The sequence below is a fragment of the Cheilinus undulatus genome, linkage group 19 (assembly GCF_018320785.1).
Source record: "Cheilinus undulatus linkage group 19, ASM1832078v1, whole genome shotgun sequence".
NCBI lineage: Eukaryota > Metazoa > Chordata > Actinopteri > Labriformes > Labridae > Cheilinus > Cheilinus undulatus.
Genome location: NC_054883.1, coordinates 27,047,199 through 27,071,694, shown reverse-complemented (window position 1 = coordinate 27,071,694; position 24,496 = coordinate 27,047,199). Strand labels below are relative to the sequence as shown.

Here is a 24,496-nt window from a genome sequence, read left to right as displayed (position 1 = left end):
ATTTAATTTTTATTCGCAATAGTTTCCACATTTAATGATTTATTAATAGAAATGGGAAAGGAGAGGGCACAGTTTTAAAACAGCAAAACTTAGTATACAGAAGGGCAGTTTGTATGAAGACAGGTTATTTCTTTACATATATTGTATATCTAAACAGCTTTATTTTTGTGATAGTAGCCTTAGCATGACGTATGTCAGCTCTCTTATCATGGACCACACACTTTTCCTCTCTGTCTTTGCAGTTTAGCCTTGATTCTACTCAGCTCCCCTCTGCTCCACCACCATGTCTCTGAGCTCTGAGCTCATCCCAGATATTGATCCCCGTCTGGCTGCTCGTCTCTAAATCTTGGACAAGCTCATGTTCCAGACAGACAGATCTGCAAAACCAACAGCAGAGTCTCCTTCTTAGTCAAACCTCAATCAAGATGTTTTTGGGAGTTTGCATGCACTCAGTGTAAAGATTTAACATTGGCCACAAGTATAAATTCTATATTTTAAAGACTACATTGCACATGAAGGTGATCAGTGACTGTATATAGGGAAAAATCTGACATTTGTTAGAAATTCCCCTTTTGGTTTGAATTTATTTAGTTTTTCCATTTCTGTTCTACACTATAAGGGCAACAGTGACTTTGAAAGAAAAAAATACCTTAAATAGCCGGCCTTAACATGTATAGTACATTTTATTTGTGCAGAAAAGTTTTGCTAAGCTGTTTAAAATAGAGCTAAGAAATATGACGTTATTCAATTACAAGTACGGATGGAACAGGTCTAAGATGTATTCAGGTGCCGGCCCATGCAGGGATTTATAAACAAAATCAAGGATTTTAAAAGGAATTTGGAAGTTGATTGGAAGCCAGAGTAAGGAATATAAAATGGGAGAGATGTGAGATGTCCTGCTGCACCTAGCATTTTTAACCAGTTGTGGATTTATTCAAGCAGGTAAAAAAGGGAATTACAGTAATCAAGCCTGGAAGAAATGAAGCATGAATGAGCATTTTCAACTCTGCTTGAAACACAATGGATTTCAATTCTGAGATGTTTCTTAGATGAAATAAACAAGAGCAGTTTAGTAATCTAACATGTCTATCAAAAAGCATTGCATGAGCAAAAATTACCCGGACAGTTTTTAAATTTTCTTTCAAGGAAGAGACAGGGAAGTAATATATTTATCAACATGCGAGGAAATTTTCTCTAAAGCAATGATGAAAACCTTGGTTTTATCAATGTTTAACCGTTAGTGGCGTTCAAACAGCCATGCAAAAGGAGTTAATCTGTGTCATCCTGTGATGGTAACTTTGGTCTGAACCCAGCAGCGACACACAGACTGGGGAGTTGGTTAGAAGTTGATTTTTATTGGAGACACAAAAGACCGGTGTAATTAACTGAGGAAGGGAGGCTGGCGAAGTGGTGGAGGCACGTGGAGTCTGGACGGAGGCAATGGAAGAAAAAGGAGTACAAAGGCAGTTAGTCTTCATGAAAAACTTCAGAAATGACAAAATCTTTTCAAAGAGCACAGCTAGAGATCCTTTTACCGTGCTGGTTAAGGCATACTCTGGCAGCTTCCACTCTTCAGCCAGGTGAATAAGAGCTGGAGCGGATTGCTTCACATTGCCTGCAGCTGTGTAGCTGGAGAGCTTCTGTGCCTCTAACCACTCCCACCAGCCTGTAACAAAGGGATACAAGAACAGAAACACTCAGCCCTCCAAACTACAACAAAATAAAAAAAAACAAATCACTAGAGGAAAAAATAAACAAGTCCAACCGTTACACATTGGGTTAAAAGGGTATGTAAGTTGGATATGCATGTGCTATGACTGCCAGCTTGGCATTAATGCACAGTTCAAGAGCCTGCATCTCTGATGGTATGGGATTGTATTAGTGCCTATGATGTGGGCAGCTTGCATATCTGGAAAGGCACTTACAAAGCTAAAAAGTAAATAGTCATTTAGGAGCAACATATTCTCCAGACAAAGCCACACATGCCAGACAACGTCTCCTTTAGGGAGGGCCATACATATTTCAGCAAGACGGTAAACTAGATATTGCAATTCGAGATTTTCTTTATCAGAACTAGCAATTAATTTCTCTGCTTAATTTACTTCAAAAACTTGCCAAAGTAGTAGTCAGCTTTCCATCTGCTTTCAGGTGCATGCATCAATAACAAAACCAAAGTCAGCCATGAAACAGTCTTATCTTGTCACATCAAAACTCTCCTTCACAACTTTCCTGCCTTCCTTCATCGTCTTTGCTCATCTTATCTACAGCAAGGCAGCTGGCGTGTGTTTGATTTGACGTGTGTGACAGCAAACAGAAGGAGAGCCAATCTTAAAGTGTGAGTGTGATTTTTTTTTTTTTTTTTTTTTGTGCATCCTTGCTGCAGCGACAGTTAGGATTCCACCCTCCTATCACTGATAAGCTCATCATTCAAAGCTATTGCAGGTGATGGAGAACAGATGAGGAAACACGAGGTTGCGCCGTATCTATTTTCCATTACATTCAAGAGGTTATAGAGGGAGCAGATGGAGTAGAGAGCTTGATAGTGATAACATCAAACCAGTATACAGTTAGAAATTCGATTACCTGTACAGGTACACATCAAGGTTACACACTACCCAGGAAAGTTTCCAAAGTTTTACAACTGTTGAAGCCTAGCTGGGGCACTGCCTAGTAGAGGTAGAGGGGTAGCCTTGACTAAAGATGCCTTAAGCACATGCTTTGGTGCACAAGTTAATGCAGGGACTGATTTGCATGTGACTGCACTTTGAACTTTGCTGCAGTTCTATCATGTATCACTGTCATTGTAGCAGTAAGCAGAACAGAGATTTGAAAAGATGTACATCGTTGTTAATGTCCTCAAGAGGAGAAAGATATCCAGGAGGAGGAAAAGGAGAAAAATTTAAAATAGAAATAGAAGGCAGGAAATAAGACAGAGAGAAGTGAGCTAGAATCAGCGACAGAGAGGGAGTATGAATAGGGATTTGCGTCACTAAGAGGAGATGTATAGACGAGAGGGTGACGAGAGCGAGCTGGCTTCTCTCTCATTTCCAATAGTAATGTCCTCACCCAAAACATCACTCATGTTTAATGGAGCATGGCTACAAGAGGAAAGAGAGAAAGGGAGAGTGCAAAACCTGCTCAAACCCGTACATTTACTCCACACTGACGTATGCAGATGACACTACACATTGCAGGCTTGTACACACTTGCATAGAGTCCTCAAAGCTCACAAGGAGCACACATGCATGTTCTCTGGTTCTCTGACATAATCAGAGTTCTCCATGAGTTATTGGAGTTTAGCCTCAGGGCTCTGGAGAAGGTCCTCTGGGCTTTGAGACAATAATGACAGAACAAAAGTGAAAGGAAGAAAAAAGTGGGGAAATTGACATGTATATGAAAATATATATGGGAGTCATGAAATATGACAGAGGCAGAAAGAAGAGCTTTTTTTTTGTAACATGTCTGAACTTTTCTGATGCTACAAACAAAAGGCATATAGATTTAAGCAAAAAGGGGCTAAAAGAAACCAGAGGATGCCATGATTGTAGAGAAAAACTGGTTTTATTGGCAAAGTAGAGTTGAGCTTCCTCACAGACACATTTCTAACTCCAGAAGAGTAGATCTGGGTTGTACTGTATCTTTAACAGGAAATGGATCATTGAAATGTTTGGGATCTCTATGGATGATATGTGTGTTAACTTAAAGTTACTCTCCCAGAATATTAACACTCATAGAACATGATGCTTATTTTCTAAATTTCTACAGTATGTCTTGTCTGAGTCCCTCTTTTCTGTTCCCTCTAGGATCAAACCTAAATGACGGGCAGTGGCACTCGTTACGTTTGGTGGCTAAGGAGAACTTTGCCATGTTGACGATAGACGGCGAGGAGGCGTCTGCTGTGCGCTCCACGTCACCGCTTAGCATCACCACGGGAGGAACCTATCACATGGGAGGTAAGGGTCACTTCAACACCCTTGACTTTAATTTGCATTCACTAATAGACCATAAAAGTGCCGAATATGGAGACATAAGTATGTAAGATGTCGAGCAAACTTGTGGAGGAAAATGGTGCAGGAAAAAGCACCCAGTATACATCTCTTCCCATTTTGACAATTTGACTAGATTAGATAGATAGACAGACTGACTTACCTCAACAGTGAGTAAATTTGTGTTCGGTAGATTATTTCTTTGTTGTAACAATGCTTCTTGGTCATAAATCATATATCACTGTAAAGCCTGCTTATTTCCCTTTCAAATGGTGCCACATTTGTAAGGAACATGCATTTGTGGGATGAGCAGCAGAGCCAAGTGTGTGGGTTGTGCCCAAGAAAAATGTGCCAAATCTTCTCTGCCAATGTCAAACTGCTTTATTTGGCTGTTGCTACCGTTGTTTTTGAGCTTCTGGTACCCCCAGGTGCTGACAATCAGGTGCCTGATTGACCCCTGATTGCCAATGTCAATGCAGAGATTCTGAAGCCAGTGGCAATCCCATGCATATCTCTGCAGTCTGGGACTGAACTCTATCCTCCAAGATGACAAAGACTTGCCCCCACAGAGTGGGGTTTCCACTCCAGAGATTGGGAGTGGAGAGGATGGAATGGCCTGCCAGCAGTCCTGACCTCAACCACACTCAGCCCTATGTGGGATCAGCTTGTGCGTGCTGTTCGTGCCAGAGTGACCAACACAACCACACTGATCCTCTTGTGAGAAATGTTGGTTGAAGGATGGGATGCCATCCCTCAGCAGTGTGTGACCAGGCTGGTGACCGGCATGTGGAGGAGGTGCCAGGCTGTTGTGGCTGTGTATGGTTCTTCCACATACTATTGAGGCTCCTGTTTGTTAAATGGATAAATTGTTAAATTGCCAATTACTCTTGTTTCGTCAGACTTCAACCATCCAGTCAACCAAACAACACCAAACAGAAGTCGATGTTTGGCATTGGCTAATTTTTTATAGGCTTAACCCATGTACTCAGCCCTGCTATTCATCCTGCAAATGCATGCTCCTTACAAATGTGGGACCATTTAAAAGGGAAATAAATGGGCTTTCCAACAGTATAAGATTTATTGCAGAGAGACAATGTAACAACAACAAAATAATCTAGCAAACACAAATATCCTTATTTTTGTGCTAAGCTTATGTAGATGATTGATGAACAGATAAATCCTCTACTTCTCCTTTAAGCCCACTTCAGACCAAAGATTCCTAATGCAGCACGACAGTTTTAGAATTTTAGAATGTTGCTGTCTGAACTGAGCCGTTTGAGCTCAAACAAGGCCATCTAATGATATTGCCTGCAATTCAGTTTGTCGAATCGCAAAACAGCTGGTTTTTGTTGTTTATATCTTTCACATGGACTCTTTAGCCTCATAAGCATTCCTACATAAGACTACATAAAAAAAAATTCAAGGCTGCTGTAGCTAAATGTGTCCAGTTAAGGATATGTCTGTTCTCAGAAGATATCTTAGTCTTAACAAGACAAGCTCGCAAGGCGTTTTGCATTTATACATGCTGTGAAATTGTGCTGCTCCACTATAGTGGTGATGAAAATGGGGAATTAGTGATGAATTACCCTCCTGCAGCCTAATGTTGTGCATCATTAATACGATAAAAAGAGAGATTTATTGAGCAGTAACTTAAAAAAATGGAAATGATGCATTGTCTCCTCCAGTTGCAATAGTGTGAACTCACAGGCTTTCAGAAATTTGTAGAGCGGCCCATCGCAAGCAGTTTCAACTCATGTCACCATCTCTCTTTGGTCTGAACTGGGCTTTACCTGACTTTCATTTAGTTTTGTTTGCAATAGAACCCCTTTTAAATAAGTTTGTTGCATTTAAATGGGCTCAGTGAAACTTTTAATATGAAATATCTCACCAGAAATTTGATCCATCTTTGTTCATGTGTAGTGGTGCATTCTGTGTTCATTTTTGCAGGCTAAAATGTCTACAGATCATTTATGTCACTAGAAATCTACATCCCAGTGGCCAGACTTCAGGAAGTTACTCACTTAGCAAGAGTGCAGACTCAAATAGTCCACCAGACTCACACTGCCATACACAGAGGAGCTCATAGACAGATACACACACAGCAGCCACAATCTGTCTGAATTAAGGAGACGCCAGGTTAATGATGCCAGACACCGCTGTCTGTCTGTAGGAGGATGGTCTGTTTCTGAGTGGGCATGTGTGGCTTTGTTTGTATTAGTGTGAGTGGGCACCTGTATGAAATTACAGTAACTGTGAGAGATAGTCTGGGCTCTGATAGCTCCATCAGGCCTCTGTCCCTCTCCATCTATCAGAAAAAAATCTCCCTCATCAAGGAAAATCATTTCCCCAGGCCCCCCTCTAAGGATCAGAGCAGTCACAAACACACACACAGTCAACCTCAGTCTTTTATTATGTTCTCCATCTCCATTTACTCGTTGTTGTTACTATAACTCCCTTTAAGACCATGATCTCTTTGCACTTTAAGGATTAGACTTTATGTTTTTGGAGGCTTGATTCTGTTAAATGCATTTAGTAGAGAGCATTTAAGACTTCAACTTGTTTCAAAATCACATTGCATTGGTGTGTAATATTTTAGTATCACTTTCTTGCCCCCCTCACACACAGTTTTTTTCTGGTTTTCTTCCTTCCCTCTCACCCTCTAGTACAACTGTTGATTTATTGGTTTTGGTAAGCTGAGTTGGGATCAATAGCGGCTGTGAGGAAAGGATCTGTGTAAAATATCTGCCCCTCAAAGACAAGGCAGACGGAGCGAAAGGAAGGAAAAGGGTAACGGGGAAAGAGAGAGGGATAAAAGATCAGTACAAAGAATGACAAAGGATGCTTCTGATCGGTAGTTTAGATGGAAAGAAAAGATTGCAGGCTCATAAGACTGAGCAAGAGAAGAAGGGAAACCTCTGAACTTAAGCCCTTTTCACACATGTACTCACTCTTGATAATTTCCAGACACTGTCTGGGTGGGCTGTATGTGTGAGAGGATATTTATGAATCTGTTCATAGACTTTGAGAAAGCAAAATCTCATTAAAGGAAAGAGTAAATCTGTGAACAGACCAAGTAATCCTCCTTTCTGCTCACCTCAGTTGTCTATAGTTTTCATCTGTTTTATGTTGATGTTTGTCATCTGGCACCACCCTGCAACCTTCGATCTTCAGACACCAGCCTACTTTCCATACCCAAAACCAAACTCTGAACCTGTAGAGACAGAGCCTTCAGTGCTGCAGTTCCCACCCTCCGGAACACACATCTGTAGTGCTCCACATTTTCAAAAATCATCTCAAGCACCACCTGTTCACCACAGCCTACAGTCTTCACCAAACCACCCCTTACCCTCATCCTATCCCTCACATAGTTTGTCCATGTCTTATGTGTTCTTGTAAAGCATCCTTGGGTTTCTTGAAAGGCGCTATATAAATTCCAGATATTATTATTTGGAAATGTGACCTTTAAAGAAGGCTTCCAATTCTCCTCCTTCTATTTCTGCAGGATCAGAACCAAGTTGTGAGAGTGCATCTGACAGAAGTTCTCTCACAATGTGTGTTGCATACATGAACTGAATGTTGATATGGCTAGGACCTGAAAGCCCTAACATTGTCAAGAATTTCCATTTTTCATATGTGAAAGGGAATTAAAGGGAAACTCAGGCCAATTGTACAAAATTCAGTTAGGACCCTGCACAGCATCACATTTAGGGACTATTTTCTATCCTAGCATAGAGATAAAAGAATAATACAAAAGAGAGCAGAAAAGATAATTTACCCTTAAGCCTTCTCTTAATTGCTCTCTCTGATTGTTTAGTTTAATAATTCAAAGTGGCCCGCCACACAAAGCTGTCCAAAAGCTCTTTAGCAGTATTCTATCAGCACTTTTTGTCTGGATGAGTCTCGTCTGTCAGTGTGCCACAATTAGCACAAAGCTCTCAGTATCATGAACAGTCATTGTTCTTTTATATACACAACAAGGTTTCAGGTAATTAGTAATTAAGTCTTCCAGGTAGCCATCTGCTTCAGATCTCATGGCTGCCGGGCATCAATCTGCTGTTTTCATTGGCAACTATTCTTGAACAGTGACCACAGAATATTCTAGGCAGATGTAACCATCTACTGCCAAGCAGTTTGACTCTATAGAAACAGTGTGGCTTAAAACAAAAGAGCTGACTCTCTGATGTTGTTTTCTTTGTCTTACTGTTAATCTGCAGTCTCTGTCTCTCATCCTAGAGTGAAGATGTTATAGTGTTTGCACTCTGTTAAAATAATTTTGGAAATTAGATTTATTAGTAAGCTTGGTCCAGTCAAACATTTTAACCCTATTTGAGTGCTACTATGCAGTAATTGGCAGATATTGATCTGTGGATCTAAAAAATGCCAACCTGCTCTTTAGCTGAGTCTGTCCCAGTATGATGGCATTGGTACCCTCACTGCCTTTTTTTGTGGATGCTCTCTTTTACGTCTTTATGACTCTGAAGTCACATTTCAGACTCATGGCATAGAAAGAAGAGCACCAAAGTTCCAATCCAAACAATGACCAAACACAAAATGTCAAACAATCCTTGCATCTTTCATAGTGCTAGGCCTCAAAGCCAAACTAAACCAAGAGAGACACATGGATGTTCCTATGTCAGTGTTTCTTTTTTCTTCTGCAGGTTTACTTTTATGTCAGAGAAAAGAGGGCTGTGCTATCTGTCTATTTCCATGTTCTTCAATTTGTGCATTTCCCCACTGTGGCCGAATGGAAATGAAGCATGCCCAATTGCTACATCAAACCACATTAGTACTAATTAGAAGCTTGATGGCCCTATAGATGCAAGATTACACATACTTCATGCACACATTGTATGAAAGTGTAGCCATTGATTTGGCACTTAAAGATGAATTTATATAATAATACAGATTGATAAAAGTAAATGAGGATTGGGATAACAAGTAATGATTCTGTGTGGGCCTTCAAACAAACACTGCACAGAAACACCTACAGATCATGGCTTCTGTGGAAGAGAGAGAAGGTTTTTTTTAACATGAAAAAGATTTGTTGAGGTATGAACGTATTTAGCTGGGGACAATTTTGCAAAAAATGCAACACTGTACTGGAAGAATATTTTTGACAGTAATTAGCGTATACGTAGCATTTGGCTGTTATTGATCAATTTCATAATAATAATGTTGAGATAGAATAATTTAGTACCACTGAGCAAGCTGGGAGAATAATCTTTGCTAAATAGCAATTTAATCAACAGTTAATTAAACAGTATTCATAAGTTGTCTTGTTTAATGTTCATGACCATGATGGGAAATTATACATTTCAATAATAATTCCCATAGAATCTATCTAACGGGCAAACCACACATCTAGTATGATAACTTGATTTATTTAACCTCCTTATTAGAGCTGTGCATATTGACTGGTCTCATGATTACATTACATATCATTTGATTCCAGACCAACCATTAAATTCAGTTCCACATCCTGATGCATCACAAAGCATCCAATGCACTCTCTGTTTTCAGTAAAACTGCACATGGCTTCTTTCTTTCAATGGAGGCAAGCAGTCTTATAAACAAGAACTCCTATTCCCAATCTGAATTTATTTCCAAAACAATATTTTTTATTACACCTTTTAATTAAATAATATCAATAATATGAAAATAAAGCTATTAAAATAATATTCACCTCTTATTTCAAATAAAAAGTATGCATGAAAAATGGACCGTCTCGGAAAAGGCTTCATATTTATAAGTGTAGGTGAAGTCCTTTTTAAATTTTTTCTTAGATTATAGCTTAACCCTTAGGGGAGGTTGTGCACATTTTACACACTTTTTCATTCTTCATTTTTTGATTATTTTGGCTGTTTTTTTTTTTTTTTGTATATGGCATGAATTTTGGCGACGAGTCAGTCTAATAGACTTGTTCTCTAAACTACAAGTGTTGCTGGAGATTTCTTCAAGGCATTCATTTGGCTGCCATTAGAGGCACTTTCTTCTTCTAATGCCAGTTTTGTAATGAAGCTGGACTTGATTGGTTGAGTAGCATCATGTGTGACTGGTATGTCTGCAAAGATAGGAGAAGCTGCACAATCTTAAATAGACTACTGTTGAAATGCAAGGAAAGCAGCGCCGTTCGACAGGGAAACAGGTTCTGATTTTAGAATTTACGGTATAGCTGCCTCTGCAAAGATGCAGAATCGTCTACGTCCATGCATGCATACATGTATACTTTCAGCACTACTCCATATTGCCACCAATGCCTTTATTTTTTTGTATTATATTTTATGTCGGTTTCAATAGTTTATTAGTTGTAATTCCCTAAAATGACTTGACTCTTAAGGGGAAAAAAGATAAATAGATCAGACAGCTGAGCAGATGTTCAGCCTAAACAGATCATTGTGACTGATGTCATTGCACTTGCTTCCCATAAAATATCATGACATGTTTGCCTATAATTTTTCAGTGACACTTAAAGGACCATTAAGTGTAGCTTTTGATTTAAAGTTTAAAGACATAATACCTTCTCCTCAGAGAAAGGAAACATATTTTTCTGTGTTTGTTAGCCTCTTTAACTTTCTGTTCTTTCTCTAGTACTCTTCTATGATTTCTTCACTTGTTCTCCTCAGTTTTTGTCTTCATCTTATTTCTTCCTTTTCCCTCCTTATCCTCTTTACCTGTTCGACTCTCATCTCCTTCCTCTCTCCTTCCTCCTTTTAGCAATTGCTTCAATGCAGCCTCCCGAACCAAAAGCCTATTTAACGGCCTGTAGTTTTCAGTCCTGCCACTGCGCTTAGAGAAATTAGTGAGTGACTGACACAAGACATCCATGACTGAATATCTCAAGAAAGGAGAGAGACAGGTGGTACACAAACATGTAGCTGGTGAAAGCTGTAATCATACTCTGTCCTCTGCAAGATGAAATTAGAAGACGAAGGTATGATTTAAAGCTGTAGTATTGGTAATAACTGTAATATACTGCTAGTTTCCTGCTGCTTTCTGTCACCTCTTCTTCCTCATTGTAGACCTGATGCCTACCTGATGTGTACTGTCTTATCAGTGTATGCATTCTTGTTTACCTCTACCACATAGGTGCATTTGTCTTCAATATGTGTGCAAAGATGGTTTGATATGTTAGTGTTGCAGCATTTTCCCATCATACCTCAGGGATACAATTCTTCTGCCAACTTGCTTTGGCAGAAGTTGCTTTTCTTGCCTCAATATTTGTGAATTTTTAAAATTATTATCATTATTTTTTTAATTTGTCTGACTCCTATCACAAAAAGATTCCTTTGTAAATCTGTTGACAAGCATTGTGCATCCCGAGATCCAGCCGGGCCAGTCTGATGGTGTTCATGCAGCAGAGAGAAGGTGCTTCTTTTCCCGTGTGTTTTGTAAAAGAAGCTCTTTTGGCACCCTGGGGGGCTGTGATGGAGTGCCAGCTGGGCCTCAGGGGATTATTATTCCTGTTTTACATCCTGAGGGGTTATGGGACTTTTTTGTTAAGATTAAAATTTAAAACCACGCAGTATTGTTGTATCCAGGAGAAATAAAATGTGGTCAGACATCCTGAGGTAGGATTTAAGATGTTGGTGTGTGTGTGATAGGATGAACATGTCTATGACCACAGCTCTGCTTTTATTTAATGTTGGTCCCACCTCATTCATCTTTGTCTGTGTCTTCTGTTGTCACTGCAGCTGTAATACAACTGTCTGATTGATTCATTGTCACATTTTGGGGAAAGCATATACATGTAATTGCCTTGTGTGGAGGACTGAACATGTTGAATGGTGTGAGGACTGAAGAACAGTGTTGGCCGTTGCTATTTGTAGGTTGGAACAAACACATGGTGTTTGATGCCACTAAAATTCCAATAGTTGAGAACCCTTTTCAGCTCTTTTCCCCCGTAACGATAAAGCATTAACAATATTAGGAAACTTAGTTTCATGACAACTACAAAACTTTTGTCATTTATGTCTTCTGAAAGTCTTTTACAAATACCGTCAGATTTGAGCATGATTATGTTAAAATATTATCCAAGTTTCTGCTAAAACCTAATTTTACAATGTATTTTTGCAAATAAACATATCAAAAACTCCAAACATGGGGCGCAGATGGCCTAGTGGTTTAAGGCTTGCCCCATGTACTCAGGCAGCAGGTTTGAATCCTGCCCGTGTCCCTTTCCCGCATGTATCTCCCCAACTCTCTCATCCCTGTTTCTGATTCCCTATTAAAGGGAAGGGGCTGGAAATGTTGCAGGGGACAGGAACGTCTGGGTTGACCTGCTTCACTGGGTGCCACTGCAAGAAGATGGATGGATGTCTATGGAGTAAAAGTTTCAGGGCAAACTACCTAACATATGTCAGTGCACACAAAGGTCCACCGGTTTGATAAGATAATATGGTGCTGAAATGCCCACATGACTTAAAGTTTTAATTACAATGACAAAGCAAATCTGAGAATGATATGATTGATTGCTATCCTACCTGAAACAGGCACAAATAGGATATTTGGGGTAAAAACCATGTTGTTTCTTCAGATAGAATTTCCGAGCACTCAGACTCCTCCAAAACTGTCTTCATCCATCCATCACTCTTTGCATTGCTCATTTTGCTTTGCCATGCTGTCATGGCGGCTGCATTTCCTCTGTATTCAGATGGCATCCACAGGACACAAGCTGCTGCCAACTAGATGCTCCTTTCCCAGCTTCCCTCTCTCTCCCATCTCTCTCTCTCTCTCTCTTAAGTCTCTCTGTGTCTGGAAAGACAGCAGACAGGTGTGGCAGATGGCAGGGATGTCAGGAGAAACTTTTGAGACAGGAAATAAAAAACCTAAAGATGTGAAGAAGAGGATAAATTCAACATAAACACACATACGCACACGCTTAAGACTTTATACTTCACTTCACTAGATGATGTGTTCACTACCCCATCTCAGTCAAGGCCTTGTGCTGCTTCTGGACAGGCCATTGACTCTTGTATCTCATAAAGGCTCTGTATACAGTAAAGCCTATAAGCCATCTAGTCTATTGCAGCCTTGGTACTACTATTAAGGCTAATGGGCCTCATAGATAAGCTGTGAAACAACAGGGCTGGTGAAGGTTCAGCTGGTTTGTTGTTCCTTTTCAAGGATGATGGCGTTGTTAAGTCTGATGTCTTTTTCATAGAAGGTAGTTCGTTCATGATTTGTTATGAATTGTTTTTTTTTTTTTTATAGCATCCATCTTTCTTTATTCATGGTCATCTCTCCCTGATGTTTCACTTTAATTGTTTTGTTCTAGCTTCTTGTTATTGTTTCTGCTCCTCAGATTCTGTTCAGTATCCTGTTTCTTTGGCTTGATTTGTATATGTTGAATGATCCTTCAGAGAAAGTCGGACTTCAGAGGAAGTTGGACTAGATCAGGAGTCTCTGAACAACATACACAATAGAGGGACTAAAGAGAAAGTTTTACAAATAGCTGATGTAGTTTGTGAACAGCAGAGAATCTTGGTATAAAGTTCATGCCAAAGCCGGTCAGCAGACATGCAAAACATCTCTGCCAAAACAAACTTTCGATGTGACTCTGCTCTTGTTTTTAAAAAGCAATGTGGTCCAAGTCTGATTGAACTGCTGCTTTCTACAACTGCATCCAAGCTAACAGCTACCACAGAAGTCACTGGGTACACTGGCAAACCCCCACCGTAACAATCACAAACTCATGCCGAAGCGGGCGGAAAGAAGACTGAAACACATTTTCCACCGTTAAAGTTCTTTAGTGTTTTACTCTTTATTTCATACAAAAATGTGTTCCAGTTCTGGTAAAACTGCCACTTGCTTAGCTACATCAGAGCTAATCACAGCACCAGCAGTAATCATTGCAAACGGCTTTCAGAAAAACATAACCCCACCCATAGCTGCCACCTTGTTCTCCTCAAATGACGCTGATTTTTCAGAACAGTGTTCAGTTTGAAATGTTTCAGATTGGAGCTTTAAAAGATGGATTTGCCTGATGACAAATATGGAGCCTAGCAAGTCCATCTGCTTTGCAAGGTTAGAACCGGCCTGCCTGTAGTCCAGATCTTTCACCAAAAAGACCCAGGAGTGTTGAAGAGCTAGACTCCTACATCAGGCAAGAGTGGGACAACATTCCTCTCCCAAAACTCCAGCAACTAGTCTTTTTACACATTTAATTTCACATCTAGTCACAGGTACTGACAGAAAGGGATGGGCAAAAGATTTAAGAGTGTGAAAACTAAAGTACACACTGCCCCCTCAGCCAATGAATTACTTATATCGGGCTGTTTTTTCTCAGTTGCACACAAAGGCTGCAAAATGGGTGTAAGAAAGAAAACGTATTATTGCAACTTGCATTGCATTTTTTTAAATCTTGCTGTTAAGCAATAACAAAAGTTTTACTTTTTGCTTTTGTTTCCATACCTTTCTTGTTCCAGGTTATTTCCTCCAGACCCTGCTCTCCCCGTTCCACCGCTCTTTCCAGGGCTGCATGCAAGCAATCCTGGTGGACGACCAACTGGCTGATTTGCACGCAGTAGAGAAAGGCACCATGGGAGCTTTTGAGAACGTTAGCCTGGACATGTGTGCAATCATAGACCGGTAAGAGTGATCACTCCTGCTTGCATTTAAATGCACACAATAATTTATAAGAGAATGAGTTGTATGCAAAGTGCAGGAACAATGTGTCATAAATCAAACTGTTTTTAAAACAGAAGCTACGTGAGCAGAGCTATTTTCTTCTTATCTCAAAATGTATGACTCGGGGCGGCTATTACTGCACAAGGATGGGTTTCTGTGGCTCTTTTCTGTGTTTGTCACACTGATAAATGGATATCATTGATGGGGTGAATTCACACTGTAAAGGGGTTATTGTGGACAGTACCTTTTTACATTCATTTTCAGAAATGAGAAAGTTTTATCCTCTGAAAACAGTATAATCTGAATCACACATCAGAAATGGGACATGTTTCTCCATGTCATTGGCCAGTATAGCATAGCAGGAGATTCTGCAGTAGAAGCATTTAAAACAACTTGTTGACATTTCAATTTATTTCCTTGTCATGGAGTCTGTGAACACATTCAGACAGATTTCCCAAATATGGAATCATCCACGTCTTAGGCGCCATTCAATCCATCTTAACATGCATGAATTCCATGCACATGTGCAGAGAATTTAAGCTTTTTAGATGGGTTTAACCTTCAGGGATTCAGCCTTGTCCTGTGTTAAATAAGAGTTAAGTGGGTTTCAGTCACGCCACACAAAGGACACAAAGGAGATCCCACAATGATTAGGACTTGTATGGATCGTACCATTAAGCAAACAAGACCTGGAAGCTATAATTAGGAGTCGACCTTGTGCTGATTGGAAGAGCATTTTCCCCGCCCTTAGCCATTCGTTTTCAGGTTAGGTTTGTCAATAACACTTACCTTCATCAATAGAGAAGTAGACATTAATTGTCACTGCTTGATTTTGATCCATCCTTTGCTCAGGAGAGGTCTGTCATGCTGGGATACTTTAGATTCCAAATGGAGACGTTGCATAGAGTTAAGTGAAGTAATGTTGTACAAATGTTACCTCTTTCATAGATGAGGATCACAAAGTGTTTCAAAATAAAATACAACACACTATATAAAAAATTAAAAACATTAATAAAGCATGGGAAAACATTGCACAGCCACAAGGGGACATAAAAATTCAGCTTGAGCCAAAGCCTGTTTAACCCTTAGAGCTCACCATCATATCTGGTTTGGACTTTTTGTCTTTAAAAGCTTGTAAAACATCAACCCTGTGGTCCACAGTCAATCTCTATACATCCCTTTTTTCAGGACAACCTGGGCTTTAAGAATATATCTACTACAGTAATGGCACTTGACTTTTTAAAAAGTAATAGGACTCTAAAGAGAACAGAAAAAAACAATTTGGGATTTGAAAGTGAGAGATTTTTATTTATAGCACACAGAAAACATTGACTAAGCCTTTTCTTTGCACAGAGTTGTTCTCCCATCTCTTGGCGACACAATGGAAAAAGTACATGCACTTTTTTTGCAGATAGATTCATTTGTGCCATTCCTCAAAACAGTAGAGACGTAACTGGTCGACTGCCCCTACCACAATGCATTGCGGTAAACAACATGGCAATGCCCTGGGCAAAAAGCTAAAGTAAGTGATCCAAAATTGATGAAAAAATGAATAAAAATCAGATCTAACAATGTGGATTCAGTCTGTAAAGTTCCAGAAAAATCACCGAAATTCTGTGCTCACTAGAATGGCGCCCTTTAGGGCTGTGGAGACATCGAGGGTAGCAGACGAAAGACAAAGTCAGCTTTTATAGGAAAAAAAATAAATGTCTATGAATTATGGTTCAGAAGTTACTTCTTGTTATTTATGACAACACCATCCTCAGAGACCTTGGAAAGTCAGCCAGGTTCAGGGCTCACTAGAAAATGTTCTGCAAGAGCTATGAATGAATAGAGGACATGATTAGAAAGGCACAACAGTGAGCTTTCAGATAAAAAAAAACAATTAAGTGCCTACGACTTACGGTTCAAATATTACCAAAGGATTTATAAAGGGATGAGCCTGTGGCACAGATCCGTGTCACGTGAGCTCTAAGGGTTAAATACTAGTGTGTTCTCAGCTGTTTCTTCAAAAAGAGTCGAGTGTACTCCATAACTGTGGTGCTATGAAATAACTCTCCATGAATTTTAAAATGTTTGCAAGGGAGCCACAAAGAGTCTTTGCTCTTATGACCTAAGTTTCTGTACAGAAGAATAGGGTTCAGAGATTAGAGTTGTATGAAGCAGCCTAAAATGGATACCAAAAAGAGCCAGCAGTAAATGAAAGGGTAGATAAAAAAGGGGGAGGGTGTGCTCCTTTTCCTGTTTAAAACCCTGCAGCTGCACTCTGAACAGACTGAAGAGGATTTAGAGTTGTTTTGTTATAACATAGAAAAAGCACATTGCAATTATCAAAATGAGATGAGACAATGGCATACATAATCATTTATAATTCAGGCTTTGGGACCAGCAATCACAAATTTAGTATGTGTTTGGTAGATTATTTCATCATTGAAATTGGTAAAAAAAAAAAAAAAATCTTATACCAGTGGAAATCCTGTTTATTTCCTTTTTAAATGGTGCCACATTTGTAAGGAACATACATTTGTGGGATGAGCAGCAGAGCTGAGTATCTGCGTTGTGCCTATGAAAATGTGCCAAATCTTTTCTTCCAGTGCCAAACAGCTGATTCTGCTGTTGCTATTGACTCTTGTTTTGAGCTTCTGGTACCTCCAGGTGCCTCATTTTGCTGATCTGGAAAGGGCCCATGTGATAGGGCTACTTCAAGCTGGTGAAAAACTGTGCTCTACAGAAACTGGTGTGATCTTGCTGCCGCAGTGTTTTAGGGTTCAAAACCTGGTTTTCCATCCAGTGTTTCATTTTGAGAGCTCAAGACTTGTTACTGGACCTGATGATGGTTTAAAAGGCAGGGTAGCTACTGATCCAGTGATGCTGCCATATTCTCACTGAGTTTAAGTAGCAAGTGATGTTCTATCTATCTGTGAGCATGATGATGGGTTTAACTGCCTGGAGACTAGCTAGCACCTGCCGCCAGAGAGGAAGATTAGTCATCATATTCCTACTTACAGGAACGTTTAAGTAAGGTAAGTAAGTAAGTAGGAGTAATTCAATACAGACATGGAGAATATATGACTTGGTGCTTTCCAATGCCACTATCATTTGTAGTTGTTGCATGTTTCAGGAAAATAAGCAGAATTAAATGTTCACAGTTGAGGTTTTTCCATGAAAAAAGCCTTTAGCACTACATGGCAGCACCTGGGTCAGACTGGACTTCAAGGCACTTCCTGATGTATTTTCCTCCTGTCTATCTTTGCTGGTACGTTGCTGTGTACGAGCGCGTCTACTAAACGACACTATAACATTGTAATATGGTAGTCTAATAGTACTGTATCTTATAAAGAAGCTGGCGGTTGTACATCAACTTTTAAGTTCCTTCAGGAATGAAAACAGCGATGCTGTGTCTCCCTGTTAGAGATGAAACATCCTGAAACAACTGTCTGACTCCCCGTATTCGTGCAGAAGAAGTCAGCATTCAAAAAAAGCCCTCCAGCCCCTCTGAGTCACTGTTTGTTTTCCTCCAGCTGGCTTTACTTACAACATCACTTTGATTCATCCCAATAACAACACACTGATATTTTAATCATGTCTCTCGTGCATGACTACATGTGGGTTAATTTGTGATGATTAAAGTCTGTGTGTACAACCCTTCTTTAAGAGTACAGTGCTCTGGGACCCATCCTCTTCAGGCCTGCACGCAGATCAAACCACAGGCCCTTGATGTGTTCACAGTTTGAGTAGTTTAAATTTTTCAACAAGAAAAACAGTGATGTCTTAACTGCTGTGGTTTTGTATTCAGACTGAAACAGATAACTGTACTCTTCCTCTATTCTCTATGCTCCGAAATCCAACTTACTTTATAAATACGGATACTAAATAAAAACCTTCAGTACTTTCTCACAGATTTCTGAATGTCTAAAAACAGCTGTTACTCAAATGAATAAAGAAAAAAGATCAATGTAGATCATAATTGGCTCCTCTTAGTTGCATTGACTAGTCATTCCTGCCTTGCTGTGGCAACATGTTTGATTAAATGATCTAATAATCAGTGAAAAATACTCCTATGTGTGCAGTCAGCTTTTGGCATTCAGATTCAGCTGTCAAATTGTACCTTTGTGCTTTTATCTGTCACAGTTTTGGATTTGCTACATTTCCATGTTCCTTGTTTCCCACTCAATGGGCAGAATTTTACAGCGTGCCTGCTTTGATGCCCTCTGAATGGACAAAAATTTGTTGTTCTTAACTTTGCCCTGTTAGTTGGGAAAGATTTCGCCCGCGTGCCCTCTTTGCTTGTCTTTTAAGTTGTCAGAAATTGCTAAAACATTCTCTTTCTTGCCTTCTTTTGTGCCCTTTGAGTGGGCAAAAATTTGACAAAATGCCCCATTTGGCGCCCTCCAAATGATACAAATTTGATAAAATAGTCTCTTTGGTGCCCTCTAAGTGGTCAAATTTGACAGAGCCCTCTTTGGTGCCCACTCAGTGGGCAGAATTTAACAGGGTGCTCTCATTGGGGCTCATTTTAGTTAGCAAATTTTGACAAAGTGCTTGCTTTGGTGTTCACTCAATGGGCAGAATTTGAACAAACTTTCCCTTTATTGTCCGCCATGTTGCACTGTTATGTGGGGAAAATTTGACAAAGTGCCCTCTTTGGTACCTTGTTGGTGGGCAGAATCTGAAAATGTCCAGTTTGGTGCCCTCTTAAGGGGTAAAATTTGACAAAGTTCCCTCCAAGTGGGCAAAATTGATGGTGACAACAAAATACACAATACATAACAGTATAATTTGAATATGAAGAAAGTGATAAAGAAATGAAAAACAAAGATGAGAAAGTATGATGAAAAAATCCAAAGGTAGATAAATGTCCTCTTCTCTCTGTCTCTCTCTCTCCAGATGCATGCCTAATCACTGTGAACATGGTGGCCGTTGTAAACAGACATGGGACAGTTTCAGCTGTACCTGTGATGGGACAGGATACACAGGAGCCACCTGTCACTCATGTAAGGATGTCAGTGTGAGAGCAGCTGATGTTATTTGTTTTCCCTTACTTTCACAACAGTATTCTCTTTCATGTGTGTCTGTTTGACTTTTTTGTTCTCCTTTGAGTAAATGAGCTGTTTTCACCAGAAACCAACCAAAAATCACCCAACACAAAAGACAACAGAATCAGCGAGAGAGGAAAAGCCAATAAATTTTTTTTAAACGTTAAATGTACAAAAATGCCATCACTAGTCCCACATGGTGATAATATTGTTCCCTTTTAATAGAGGATTACAGAGAAATGGTTTGTAGTTTCTTTTAGTTTAACATAAAATAACAGTTTTAATTAAACTGAGCAAATAAAAGGAGCAGTTAGTTAGGAAAGGCATTGTCCAGAAAATAAAAGTCACTACATACACCCATCATATCTGTCTAGGATGGGGTTAATCACTAGTAGGAAATGCACAAGAGGACAGAGCCTTAAGAGCAGGGAAGACATCATCACCAACCAACTCGTTTTCTCTGAAGCTCTCTTGACTAAAATCATGTTTATCTCATTTACTTGTGTTTGGTTGCAATGGCCCTAATTTCCTTTGTTGGCCTTGTCTTTGAATCGTTCTGTTTTGTTGAAACACTGAAGAAATCCTCAGGATGATGCTGCTATTACTTTCATTCTGTTACAGCCTTAACAGCCCTGTTGATTTCTGTGAAGATCAGTGTGAGATAGTTCAGAGGGGTCAGTTCTTCAGAACAGCAGTTTCACTGAAAAAATCACGTCCTGTCAGCAAGCGACTACATCAGTAAACTGCAGGACAAGCAGAGGGATATCAAAGAGGAGACGACTGATAATAGAGAAGTCAGAGGAAGAGGCTTAAAAAGCTAAAGCGAGAGAGAAAAAGGATTGACTTCTTTTATTAACTCTGTTATCAACAGTCCTGTCAAAAAAGTCTCACTCCATGTTGTACCCTCACACTTCTCTTTTTCTTTCCCCTCTCTGTCTGGGTGTGTGAACATCAACACAAATGTAACATCAGCATGTTGTCAGATAGAGAGTGTGGGGCAAGACTTCACCTCTTGACAGGCACTGGACTGGGACTGGTAACTCATAATCTTGACATGGATGTACTAGACTGGACCTGTCTTTGAGTGAAACGGTGTCATTTCTTTGGTGTATGACATACAAATGTAGATTAACCCCCCCCCCCGCTTTAGTGACATTCCCACAATGTTTTATTAATATCTTTGTCATTTTATGTTGTAGAAATGCTGTTCAAACACTTCAGTGAACATAGAATCTCATCTTTCACAGCTGGAGTTACAGTGTCAATAAGAAAGCAACAGGCACATGTCGTCACCTCCCAATGTGTGCTATTGAATCCTTTGTCTGTTGACTTTTGCCAACCAATTGACACTCTGGAATCCCTGTTACACCAGAGTCAATCATATGTGGAAATCATTCATTGCAGAAGTTATGGTTATTAATTAAAAGAAAAAGAACATCTGAACTTTTTTTCTCATGGTTTAATTTGCTCTTGTGAGCAACTTACACCATGAGAGTAGTCTGTATAATGTTGACTTCTTGTTGACTTCTCAAACATTCCTTCCTATTCTGCTTATTTTTTCCTCATCTCCCCCCTCAGCTATCTATGAGCCATCCTGTGAGGCCTATAAGCACATGGGGAGGTCCTCTGACACCTACTGGATCGACCCTGATGGCAGCGGACCCCTTGGCCCTTTTAAAGTCAACTGCAACATGACAGGTGTGTGTGGGTGGACAGGGAATGGCTTTTCTGTCTCTGCTTGACTTTATCTGATGTGTGTGGGCTTGCCAGTGTCTATGTTAGTGTTTGTACCGCTCTGTCTGACTTCAGTGACCTGCAAGGGAAGAGAGCTTCAGCTCCCCTGGTTCTTAATCTCAAACAACAGCACTTCTAACCTGTCATAGCAAGGTTTTTCATGGTTACAGGGTCACAGCTTCTGGCATTTAACTCAACTACCTCAGAGATCACATTTTACAGTTACAAAACCACCACAAGCAGGAATGAAACAAAACGGTATTAAAAACCCACAAGTGGTCTAACCGTCTCAGTGACACCTCTCTCACACACTTAGTTAATTCTGAACACACACAGCGTGACATAAGTAGCCCATGTGGAACAGCATATCACGCAGGCAGATAATGAAATGTCACTGCACTCCACTGGCTGTCCTCTCAGTAGCACTCACACATAACTAACAAATATCAAGTTTTCTGGCACAGACAAACATGAGGGCTGAGTTTTACTCACACAGTCCCTGACTTACAGTGTGTATAACCCTACTGATATCTGAGTAACCAACTTATGCTATAACAGCTCAGACTTATCTATTAGACCCTGAAGTCTCATCCTGTCACCTAAATATTACACAGACAGAACTTCACTACCATGTAGCTTAACTACAGACTATCTTTCTGTTTATTTGTGTTAGGCCTGGGCAATGTGGCCTGAATATCATATCACAGAGTTTTTTCTTGCACTTTACGGTAGTGGTATTAAATAAAATTATTAGAAATTAAAAGAGATAATCCATTTATATCAATCAATTAACCAAGTGTTGTACCACTTCACAACCAAAGTTATCCTGAGACACTTTACAAAGAGGGCAGGCCTAGACTGTACTCTCTGTTGTGGCCTACTATAATAGACCAGTGTTAATCATTAATAGTGTAATAAAGAATATACCCTATTATTATAAAGACCAGTGATGATTTATTATTAATAAGTATAGCAGTAATGTATATTGTAAAAATGCAGTGGTAATAATAGCAAAGTAATTTGAACCGTTTTTAAAGTCACTTTAGGATACGAGATAATTACAGTCGCAATAATGATAGTGATGATGATATAGAAAATAATAATGGAAATGAAAAAGTAATGCCGTCATTTCTGAGTATAGGATCACAAGAAAAATGTTTTTAATTCTCTCTAGCTCTAAGTTTCATTCCTCTTATGCTAGGGTGTGTTAAGCTGCTACTAAAAACATATTTTCTTATGAATTCACAGTTAAAGCAATCAGGGAAAACACAATTACGGATAATTATTGGGAAAGATTTGTCGGTGGTACCGTGCTTATCGTTGATTTAACTTTGTTTTGGCAGCAGTGCTGACTGTTGTGTTCAGAGATGCTTCTCTGACTCCTTGTTTGACGCCACAGCCAACTTCTTTAAATCATTGTGGACTTAAAACGAGCAAATCATCAGTTTAAATCTACCTTTAAACAATTGTTCAGGCCTTTGAAATACAAGTTACTGCAGTGCATCTTGTGCTAAAGCTCTAGACAGGTTGACGAGGACGCTGTGCAAAACAAGCACCTGCTTCATGTTGCTGCTATTACAGACATCAAACTTAGGGAGGAGAGAACACACCTTTTATGTCATTACTGTGCTTTATATTTATCACACTGACACAAAGGCTGATGTTTGTTATAAGGCGGCTCTTTAGTGTCTGAGTGAAACACGCTGATGACTTGACTCAGACTGACCCACGATTTCCACCATGCAGCGAAGCGCCACAGGTTTGCTCCTGACTGTGTGACACAGCCACAAAATGTAGGGTGAGGGTAGCTAATTTCTGATTTAGGGATTTATATGGAAAAACCCTTGCAAGGTTAGATCCCTAGCTTTCCCTACCTGAGTTTATTTTTACCTGTTAAATATATTTAGTCTGTTTAGCTGCATGTCTGCCTGGTCAGGTGACCTGCTGCAGCCAGGTTTGAGCCAGGTGTGAAGTGGGGGAGGGGCTGAGGGAGGACAAAGGGCTGAGATGAAATGTTTGGAGAAATGGCTGGGCCTCCTGAATGAGACTGAGGATCTGCATAAGGACAGTGGTCCTCTCGGTAGAGGAAACTGAAGTCAAACTCCATTGTTATGATGAGGCCTCCTCCAGACACAGGCCTGAGCACATCTGAGCACGATAGCCATAAATATTGGAGATTCCAGCAAAAGGACCAACAAGAGTAAGTCTGGAAGAAGAGCTATCCCTGGTGACTGGTGAGTCAGCTTCATGTGGATTATTTTGGGGTTTTTTTGCAATGCATTGCTTTTGATTTTTGCTTTTGGACCGGAGGATTCCTTTTTTGCTTTGGAAGGTCACTTTTTGGACATTTAGGGGACTTTTTGATAATCAATATAACTGAAGCACTAAGGGGGAGGCCAAAATACTGTAATTAAAGGACCTTGTTGTCTATTTTGTTTTTTTGGGGCCTGATTGGCAGTCTTAAAGGGGACGGTAACTAAAGGAAAGAGACCCTTTCATTGATTGATTTCCCGTCATTAAATGGACACTTGAGCTTATATCTGAGTTTCTGTGGTGATTTCCCTAGAGTTATAGGATGTTTATTTGAGTTATCAGGGCTCTTCTTTATACCTTTGCTCTTCAATTGAGTAACTGATTAGAATCAAGATTATGATTTACAGTAGTTTTGAACCCATGAAGTATAAATAAGCTTTAGAAAAGTAAGCTGATTGTTATAACTGAATGCGAGTGACCTCGCCCACTGGAAGTGTGTCTAGAGTGCTTTGCCATGGCGAGCAGCCCTGATCAGCAGGCAGAGATCACAGGAGAACTGCTAGTTCACGCGGGAATATTATGTCAACAGCGGACTATTTTACCTTTTGGTGTTAATTTATCATCCTTATGATGATAAGTTAAGGTAATGTTTGCTTAAAGGACCTGTGGTTTTATGTAAAATTCTTCGGCTAAATGTCCTCAAAAGTTAACTTTTCCTCGTCAATAGTGCTGTTGTAGCTCTGTGACCCACTGACCTCTCGGTGACCCTTTGCTCTCGCTGCAGAATGAGATGTAATGTTGATATAGTGATGATTTGTGACTGGGAGTCCGTGCATTGTGTTGTATTTTGAAAGAACTGGA

General features: G+C 39.8%; 1 protein-coding gene across 1 annotated transcript in view; it reads left to right on the top strand.

Annotated features, from left to right (window-relative positions):
• Window positions 1–24,496, top strand: part of LOC121527533 (contactin-associated protein-like 2) — a 144,614-nt gene that overhangs the window by 21,738 nt on the left and 98,380 nt on the right. Inside the window, exons 7-10 of the mRNA XM_041814533.1 lie at window positions 3,804–3,953; window positions 14,411–14,573; window positions 19,500–19,606; window positions 21,227–21,346. Of these exons, the coding sequence (XP_041670467.1) occupies window positions 3,804–3,953; window positions 14,411–14,573; window positions 19,500–19,606; window positions 21,227–21,346 (540 nt within the window). The remainder of the gene's footprint in view (window positions 1–3,803; window positions 3,954–14,410; window positions 14,574–19,499; window positions 19,607–21,226; window positions 21,347–24,496) is intronic.